General features: G+C 58.0%; 1 protein-coding gene across 4 annotated transcripts; it reads left to right on the plus strand.

The window, feature by feature from the left end:
* The first annotated feature begins 988 nt into the window (after nt 1-988).
* Nucleotides 989-9,219, plus strand: TAGLN2 (transgelin 2). 4 transcript variants are annotated; one of them, XM_013996883.3, is made up of 6 exons: nt 989-1,041; nt 1,991-2,215; nt 6,609-6,816; nt 7,275-7,449; nt 7,762-7,864; nt 8,408-9,219. In XM_013996883.3, the coding sequence occupies exons 3-6, from the start codon at nt 6,637-6,639 to the stop codon at nt 8,547-8,549; spliced, it is 600 nt and encodes a 199-aa protein (XP_013852337.1). In that variant the 5' UTR covers nt 989-1,041; nt 1,991-2,215; nt 6,609-6,636; the 3' UTR covers nt 8,550-9,219. The 4 variants fall into 4 exon arrangements, with proteins under 4 accessions (XP_013852337.1, XP_003125720.2, XP_020945242.1 ...); XM_021089583.2 differs by lacking the exon at nt 989-1,041 and adding an exon at nt 1,229-1,344; XM_003125672.6 differs by lacking the exon at nt 1,991-2,215.
* The last annotated feature ends 478 nt before the right edge of the window (nt 9,220-9,697 follow it).

Below are 9,697 nucleotides of genomic sequence, written 5' to 3' on the forward strand. Positions count from 1 at the left end.
AGTTGCAGCTCCGATTGGACCCTTAGCCTGGGAACTTCTATATGCCGCAAATGCGACCCTGAAAAGACAAAAAAATTAAAAAAAAAAACCAAAAAATAAATAAAACTACACTGATAGCTGCAAGCAGGGACTCCATCCACCACAAATGATGTTCTCCTCCACCATCAGAGATGGAGGAACTGCCAGCCTCCTCCTCCTCTCTCTCTTTTTAAGGGCTGCACCTATTTCATATGGAAGTTCTTAGGCTAGGGGTCCAATCAGAGCTGCAGCTGCCAGCCTACACCACAGCTCATGGATACTAGGTTTGTTGCCCCTGAGCCACAACGGGAACTCCCTGAGGGCTCTTCTTCTGATCCCTCCAGGATTTAAGAGATGCCAGGCCTTGCTGTACAGTGGGAAAATAAAAAAAATAAAATAAAATAAAATTAAAAAAAAAAGAGATGCCAGGTCATGGAGGAGGAGATGAAGGGGAAAAAGTCAAGTCTGAACCCTGGGTCCCAACACTGGTCACACCCCTTAGGCCCTGAGAAAGGAATGACTTCACTGTTAGTCTCTGCCCAGGCTTGAAGAAGGTGGGGAGCAAGACCAAGTCCGGGAGCTGTCCTGGCCTGCATGTCACACCCTAGTCAATTGTGGGGGGGGGGGGTGGGGAGTGTCTTCCTGTGCCTCTGTTTACCTAAACATCCTTTTTAAACCAAGAGGCTTCTTCGCACGTAAAAAACGCCCTTCTTGCGCTAACCTAGGCAGAAAGTTTCCCACTGGGGCACAAGTTTACGGGTTCTGGGGTAGGTGTAGAAGTTCTCCAGGGCGGAGGCTACTGCCTTGAGATCCTTTAACCCAGGTTCTGGTCTCCAGCCCCATCTCTTAAGCACTGCCCTCCGCTTCTGCAGTGCGGCGCCTTTAAACCCTCTCGGCCTTGCCCCGCCTTTGGTCCGCCCCGTCCGAGGCGGGAGCCTGCTGAAAACCCCCGGCCCAGCCCAGGCGCTCCATTCGCGCGGCAGCCCCAGTCTTAAGTGCGCAATTCTCCTGCCTGAGTGAAAGGTGAGCTGGAGGGAGGGGGTCCGTCGGGGCGGGGGAGGGGGGGATGTGCGCGGTCTCTAGGCTGCAGGAAGCCCGAGCTTGCGACCTGCTCCTGTGAGCTTGGGGACCAAGGGCTCGCAGGCAGGGGTCCGATGACTGCTCTGCCCCGCCCCGGGCTGTCAGGTCTGTCCTCAGACTCTGACCCCGCATTGTTGAGCCATGAGGTCAGGCGGTGTTGCGGGTGCATAGACGGGGCGTCTGTCTGGATCAGGGACGTGGGGACTGCGTCCCTCCCGCGGACTTCAGCTCCAGATCCGTGCTAGGGTGAGGAAAGGAGGGCGTCAGGGACTGGCCCCGAGGGACGGGGCGTACTGGGTCCCAGCGCCCACCCTGGCCCGCTCCGCGCCGCCGGGGCTTCCCGCGCGACCCTTCACTTCCTGATTCCAGGAACACGTGTGGGTGCTGCTTGCCCTCTGCGTCCCAGTCCTTTCTCTTTATTCTCCTGCAGATCTTTTTTCTAGGGACTCCGAGGCGCGGTTTGGAGCAAGGGGGCTCCGTGCGCGGGTCCCGCAGTGGCCTCCCCTTCCAGGGTTGGCGCCGGGAGTTAAAGCCCCAGTCGCCTTGAGGAGAGTCCCCTGATCTCAGACATCTGGGAGGCTGCAGCTCTGACCGCGCCCCGGGGTGCCCTGCCTGTAGGCGGTGGTGTTGGGGGAGGGTGGCGGCTTTCCCGCGCCTCCAGCCCCTACGGGAGCCGATGCCCCCACTCCTTGCCCCCTACTGCTGGGAAAGTCGGTGGTGGCCGCGGGCGGGCGGGCTGCCCAGACCACTGCGTCACCCCAGCGGCGAGCGGTGGGTGACTCATCCCAGTAACGGCCCAGGGTGTGGCGAGGGGGGCGGCTGTGGGGGCCGGACCAGCAGGACCGGAAATGGACTGCCGCCTGGCCTCCACCCCTTCACCCCGGCTCTGCAGGCCTCCTGGAGTCTCCAGGAGCCGGTACCCGTGAGATTCAGGGGGAAACGTGCTATCAGTGAGCAGAAGTGAGGATGGACTGGTGTGGAGATCCGGTGCAGGAGGCTCTCCTAGTTTTCTGACTCCAGAGCACCAGACAGAGGGCCGGTTCCCCGTTTCCAGCTTCACTCCCGAGTTCTCCTTCCTGGTCCACAGAGAAGACTTAAAACTGCAGAGGAGGCCAAGGTAGGGTGGGGCCAGCAGCAGGGCCCTACCTGCCCAGAATCCAAAGGGTCTTTGTCCAGTTGCACTTCTCCCCCCATCCCCACCCCCACCCTCACTCCACTGCCCCAGTCAATCCCTCTTTTGCCTACTGGGGACTGGCTTCCTTTTCTCCCCCCACCTCCCCTCACCCCCCATCCCCTCTCCCTCCAGGATTTTCAGGTATGGGGCTCACTTGTTCCCAGGGCATTTCATCTTCTCCTGAACTATTTCCTTAAGTCTCCCTCGCTACTCCCAAACTCGAATAACTTCCAGTCTCCTCCACCCTACTCTTCACAGCTGCTTCTTTGAGGAATCCCTTGCACCTGTCTGTACCTGGCAGCTGCTCTGAAGGAGCCCCTTTCCCAAGGATCTGCCCCACCCCATGCTCAGAGCCTCTTCACCACTCCTGTGTCGAGTGGATGTTTCAGCCTGGGAGCCCCCACCCTGCCCCATTCCTGTGTTTGGTACACAGAAGCCATGGCAACAGCCGCCAAGTACCCCTCCTCCCCTGGTGCAAAGCCTGTGGCTTCCTCTTTGTGTAGTTTCAGCTTTCTCTTCTGCTCACTGACTCTTGATAGCTAGGGGAGTGCCTTGGGACAGCCCCTCAATCATAGGTCTCCCACCACCCTTGCTTCTGCCTGCTGCCTGTGGCACTACTTTTTGGAAGCAAGTACCCCGTTTTGCCCTTTCAGGATGGTCTTAATGCCAATTCTGAATTGGAAGTTCCCCTGTGTCTTCTCTGCTCAATGAATGGAGAGTCCCTTTGTCTGCCCAGTTAAACCCCAGCCAGGAGCCCTTGAATCTTCCCACCCCCCACCCCTGTTCCATCCCTCCGCCTTTTCTCTGTCGTCAGCCCGGGTCGGATGAGGTAAGCTTCCAGCCCAGGGCCTGGGTGGGGCTGAGGGCTGGAGTGCCGTTCGTGGCCCCTCCCCCTGTCCCAAGTATTGTAAGCTTGTGGGTAGGGGCTGAGGGCTGTTCCCACAGCTCTAGGCAGCTCTCTAGTTTACTCACAGTCAATCCATCCCCCATGCGGTGCAGCTGTCCTTCTGGACCCCCAGTGGTGGGCATCTCCCACACAGCTCCTCCCCACCCCAGTAGGCAACTGGTGACTTCCCTCTTTGAAGGGAGAGCCAGGGTGAGTCCCCTGGGTGTCTCTGGGGTGGGCCACTCCAGCTCCAGCAGCCACAGCCCCTCAGCACTCCGTCCACCCACCCATGGGGGTGGGGAGAATAGCTGTAGCCTGGCTGGGCCCGGCGGCTCCCCTCCTCCCAGAGCGCTGCCTTAGGGCTCTGGCACCTCAGGGTCTAGGCCAATGGCCCCAGAGTGGAGACAAGACACTGCAGCTGGAGGCTGTGACCTTGCCAGCTGTGTCCAGGCTCCAGAGTTTAGGAGGGGCCCTCAGTACCCATCCAGAGGTGGGTCCGGAAGGCCGACTCTGTCCTGCCCATAGGTGACACTGGAGAGGTCAGGCTTTTGGCTGGCCCTCCCCTCCTAACCCTGGTGTGCTGGTTAATCATTCTCCTGGTCTCTTTCCTGGGGCCACAGTGATCCCTGGGCTTCGGGCCCTCTTGGCTCCCTGTGGACAGTCTTGAGGCCCAGGTGACCCCAGGGAAGCGGCTCCCAGACTTGAGGTCTGGACATAGGGCTGGAAAAGGGGCTCACCCATGGCCACAGTCCTCCTTCCTGTCCCTCCAGCCCCCTTATCTCCCCTTCCAAGTCTCTCCACCATGTCCCCCCCCCCCCCCCCCCGTGCGTCAGGGGTCAAAGGCTCACAGAGACTGAGTGGCGACAGAGTAGTTGGAGCTGGGCTGGGGGGGAGGGAACCTTGTCTCCTGTCTCCACAGGCCTCAGCCACTCACTTGGCCTGCCCTCCCCCAGCCGAGTGTGTATGTGTGGCTGGCGCTGTGGGTCAAGGCCCAGACTGACATTTTTCTGGCCGGCATTCAGGCTGAGTGAAGTGGGGGTGGGTTGCTCTTAATGAGGTTTAAAAATAACTGATTTATGGGGAGGATCTCTGCCGGAAACGTGCAGCTCGGATAAGCTGGAGCAACCACACTGGAGTGTGGGGGAGGGGACGGGCCTGAGGCCCGCCACCTCTGGGGCTGAGAGGTATGAGGGGATATGAGGTGGCTGCTGTCCCCAGGGCAGGCCCCGGGGCCCACTGAGGAGGTGGTGGTAGGGTGGTTCAACCTGCTGTGTGTTGTTCCAGGGGGCCAGTGACTTCATCCCTGAAGTCTGACCTGGCCTGGGGCCAGGTATGGGGAGAGGCGTGTCTTCCTTCCCTCTCCTTTTGTCACAGGTGCCTGGCCTGGGGCATCCCCTCTCAGGAAGGTCAGACAGCTCTATTTCAGAGCAGAAAGGGGACTGGGGCAGGATATGGGGTCCTGTCCCTTCTCGGGTCCTGGCTTCCCCTTGGCAGGGGTCCTGAGTGTGAGATCTAGACAGGGAGCTGGTGGGTGGGAACAGACTACCTTCTGGGAGGTGCTGCCAGCTGAGGCCAGTAGTCGGGAGACTGCCCAGTTCTTCCTACCCGAGGTCCTCAAACTCATTTAAAGAAACCCTCCTGTGTATTTCCCCATCTCTCCCTCTCTTCTAGGTTTCCCTAGAAATACCACCCAAGGCTCCTGGTTAGTGGCCTGTTCCTCCTGTAACAAATGATCATGGGAGTTCCCATTGTGGCTCAGTAGGTTAAGAATCCAACTAGTATCCATGAAGATGCAGATTCGATCCCTGTCCTTGCTCAGTGGGTCAAATGATCCGGCATTGCCGTGAGCTGTGGTGTAGGTTTCAGGTGCAGCTTGGATCTGGCATTGCTGCAGCTGTGGTGTAGGCCGGCAGCTGCAGTTCCAATTCGACCCCTAGCCTGGGAACCTCCGTGTGCCATAGGTGGGGCCCTAAAAAGAAAAAAGAACAAATGATCTCTTGGCGACTTAAAGCAACACACATTTCATACCTTCCAGTGCTAGGTCTCATTGACCAAAATCAAGGTCTTGGCAGGGCTGCATTCCATCCGGGAACCTAGGGGAGATTCTATTTCCCTGCCTTTCCCAGCTTCTCAAGGCCGCCTGCATTGCGTGGTTCATGGCCCTGTCTCACTCCAACCTTGGCTTCCTTCTCGCTTCTCCTACTCTGACTCACTCGCCTTCCTCTTTCACAAGGATCCTTGTTGTGAGTACATTGGGTTCCCCTGTATGACCCAAAGTAATCTCCCTATCTCAAGATCCTTAATTCAGTTAGATCTGCAGAAATCCCTTTTGCCACATAAGGTAACATTCGCAGGTTCTGGAAATTAGGACATAGACACCTTTGGGGGAAGGCTGATTCTGCCTACCACCGCCTCTAGAAAGGAAAGTAGCATTAGGTATTGCCTGGTTTTTCGTGGGAAGTCCTTTTGCCTGTTAAGGGCCTACTCAGACCCACCTCTTCCAGGAAGTCTTCCAGCCTGCTTCTGCCCATACTCCCCTCAATTCCTGCAACATATGGTCTGACTGTGTAGTTTAATATTCATCCTGTACAATGCTTGCCCTTTCATATGTGCTAACTTTGTTTCTTTGGTGGCACTGGGGGCAAGTTTGGGACCAAGGACTTTTGTCTGTTCCACAATCCCCAGCACAAAGAGTGGGTGCTCAGCTAAAACCCAGTGGCTGATTGAGGGTAGATCCATCCAGTCCTCTAGTTCCTGGCATACGTTTCCCAAGCTACTGCATGTTCTCCCCAAACCATTCTTCCCTGTGCTGGAAAAGGCAGGGTTGGGGTTAGAAAGACCAATTTACCTTTGCTAAAGCTGACCACCCCAAATGAGAGGCTAAACCCGCAATCCTGGCCTCATTGACCCTATGTTCTATTCTAGTGATTTTCTTTTTTTCTTTTTGGGCCACCCTATGGCATATGGAGTTCCTGGGCCAGGAATCAGATCTGAGCCACAGCTCTGACCTCCGCCACAGCTATGGAAAGGCAGGATCCTTTAACCCACTGTGCCAGGCCGGGGATCAAACCTGCATCTTGCCACTGCAGAGACAACATCACTGATCCTGTTGTGCCACAGCGGGAACTCCATGCCGGTGGGTTTTGTACTTCATTGTAGCAGTGGAAGCATTCAAATGAAATCTAATGGGACGCCTCACTATGCGAGACAGGCCGCCTGTCATAGGGGTGGGAGGACCCAGAGGTGCCTGCTTGGTCCTTTAGCCCCTCCTAGAGTTCTGAGCTGGGTGACTCTAGCCTGTGTCCAGGATCAAGGTGAGATTTCCTCCATTTGGCAGCTGTTCTCACATCTGGGGCCCACCCTGGGGACATGCTGTGTGTGCCTGCTGGCAGAATCCCCCACCCCACGGGCTGCAGAGCACTGACCACAGGCCCGGATGTGTCTCCCCAGCTCCACACAGCCACCACTGCCCTTCGGAATGGCCAACAGGGGACCTGCCTATGGTCTGAGCCGGGAGGTGCAGCAGAAGATTGAGAAACAATACGATGCAGATCTGGAGCAGATCCTGATCCAGTGGATCACTACCCAGTGCCGCAAGGATGTGGGCCGGCCCCAGCCTGGGCGCGAAAACTTTCAGAACTGGCTCAAGGATGGCACGGTGAGAGCTGGGCGCCTCTGACCAGAAGTGCCCGGAGAACGGGGTTGGGTCGAGGGGACCAGGGATCATCTCAGCTGGAGAACTAGGAGCAGCCCTGTCCCAGCCTTTCCTGAGCTGGGCTGTCTCCATCGTACAGAGGCTCCCTGCTTCCCTCCCTCCTGCTGAAGGAAGTGTGGGTGTGAATGTGACTCGCTGCAATGGAAGCCCAGCCCGGGGGACCCGGGAAAAGGAGTCTATGGGAAGAGCTGGGGGAGGTGGGCTCTAGTCACTGACCCTGGAATAGCAGGGTTTATACTCTGGGCCCAGAGGCAGGGGGCAGGGCGGAAAGAGCCGGAGGCTCGCTCCAGGTAGGTTCGGAGCTGTGTCTTCAGGTGGGAGAGGCATCCCTGTGGGTCACTCTCTCTGGCGCCACGCATGGTGCACGGCCTCACCTCTGCACACCTGCTGTCCCCACCCAGGTGCTGTGTGAGCTTATTAATGGGCTGTACCCCGAGGGGCAGGCCCCCGTGAAGAAGATCCAGGCCTCCACCATGGCCTTCAAGCAGATGGAACAGATCTCCCAGTTCCTGCAAGCAGCCGAGCGCTACGGCATCAACACCACCGACATCTTCCAGACTGTGGACCTCTGGGAAGGTGGGCCAGGGCCAGGGCACTGTCATCCAGAAGACCAGGGGCTGGGCTGGGCCATCTCCACTGGGGAGAAAGGAAAGGTTTCTGGCACCCTGAGGACAGAGAGTGGGGTGTGTGTGTGTGTGTGTGTGTGTGTGTGTGTGTGTGTGTGTTTTGAGGAGGAGTTGGCCACGTTGGGGGCTGGGCTGGGAGAAGTGTAGGGAGCCTGAGAGTAAAAGAATTAGGCTGGGCCTGCTGACTTAGTGATAGAGATGGAAGCCTGGCATCCAGGCCCCCGGCCCTGATGATGCCAACACAGCCCTTTCTGCTTCCCAGGAAAGAACATGGCCTGTGTGCAGCGGACGCTGATGAACCTGGGCGGGCTAGCGGTAGCCCGGGATGATGGGCTCTTTTCCGGGGATCCCAACTGGTTTCCCAAGTGAGTGCTGCTGGGGCAGTCCAGGCCTGGTGATCCTGCTCATTCCGGTCCCTAGGGAATGCCCTTTCCTCATCTCACTTAATCCTCACAACTGGAGTTCCCCTTGCAACTCAGCAGGTTAAGAATCCGACTAGTATCCATGAGGATGCAGAGTCGATCCCTGGCCCTGCTCGGTGGGTTAAAGGATCTGGCATTGTAGGTTGCAATCCCAGCTCGGATCTCACGTTGCTGTGGCTGTGGCGTAGGCTGACAGCTGCAGCTCCCATTGGACCCCTAGCCTGAGAACTTCCACATGCGTGGGTACCGTCCTAAAAAAACCAAAAAAAAAAAAAAAAAATCTTCACAATCTCCCAGAATGACAGATGACTGTCCCTTTTGAGAGATGGGGGTGGGGGGCGGGGGTGGTTTCAGAGAGCTCAAGGCTTTCCAGGGCAGAGCCGGCACCTGCACCCAAGACCTCCGAAAGCCCGTGTCCTGTCCAGGGAGGATGTTGACGGCGGCAGCCTCCACCCTCCTCCTAACCAAGGCTCCCTTTCCACCCAGGAAATCTAAGGAAAACCCCCGGAACTTCTCCGACAACCAGCTGCAGGAGGGCAAGAATGTGATCGGGTTGCAGATGGGGACCAACCGCGGGGCATCCCAGGCAGGCATGACCGGCTATGGCATGCCACGCCAGATCCTCTGATCCTGCCCACAGCCCTGCCCCCGCCCGCCGTGAATGGTTAATATATATATATATTTTAGCAATGACATTCCCCGAGAGCCCCGGGAGCTCTCACACTCCCGCCTGCCAGGGTGGGGGCCTGGCCTGTCTCCTCTTGGGGTGCCCGGCGGTGGCCTCTCCCCTGTGCTTTACTAATACATTCCTTTCTCCAGACCCACCAGAACTGGACCAATGGACTTTTTTCCCTGGGACCAAAACTGAGGGGTGGGGGTTGCTCGCCCCATGCCCCTCTCCCCACCAAGCCTCTTCTCTTTTTCTCGGGCTTCCCCACCACCACCCCAGCCCCAATAACCCGGGCTCTGTGCCTTAGTCTGTTCCTTGGCTAGGGGTCAAGGATGCTGCCTAATGGCCCTCTCCCCACAAGTATGCCTCGCCCGCAGCCGTGGCTGCAGGGACTTAATCTCTAGGGAGGGGCTGTGGCAGCTGCCACCCCAGCCCAGCTGGACTGCACTCACCACAGTTCTGGGGCAGCTTGCCCCGAGAGAGGTCCTCTGGCTTCTCATTTTCCATTCCTCTCGCCCAGCTAAGGGGTAGGGGTGAGGGGACTGGGGAGGGAGGGTTGCCCACTGCGGGCTGGGGCTTGAAGAACCTGAGTTTGCTGATTTAAATAAAGAATCTCTGTCTTTTTTGAGATGGACTCTGGCTGTGTCTGGGGCGGCTGAGCCTGCTCTTGGGAAGGGAGGAATGTGGAAGCAGGTGTCGTGACTGGTTCAGGGGAAGAGGGGTTTGAGATGAAAAGGTGCAGGGACACCCCGTTCCACTTCGATTTCCTTCCCCTTCTTTTTCTCACTTGGCTCAGGTGAGGCTAGGTGGGGTTGAGAAGGGACCATCCCTTGCAGCTGCCCTCCGGCTAGGAGTGTGCATTGGGAGGGGAGCCAGGTTCTCCTGGCTGGGCCCCTCCCCCAGCTGCTGCAGGAGGGTGGCGATGGCTGTTCACACATCCCAGGGTCCCGGCAAGTGTCTGGGTGGGAGGCCCCTCAGGCAGGCTTGAAGCAAGGTGGCCTCCCTTGGAGCTGCCAGATGAGCTTGGGGGCTAGGGGCGAGGGTGGGGGTTGCATGGTGAGGAACTGGCGAGCCAGGGAATGAGCAGGAAGGAGCTGCTGGTGGTG

This window comes from Sus scrofa, chromosome 4, assembly GCF_054392235.1.
Source record: "Sus scrofa isolate SSC_HxYL_T2T_F1_AM1 chromosome 4, Sscrofa_HxYL_maternal_Yorkshire_Landrace_v2.0, whole genome shotgun sequence".
Taxonomy (NCBI): domain Eukaryota; kingdom Metazoa; phylum Chordata; class Mammalia; order Artiodactyla; family Suidae; genus Sus; species Sus scrofa.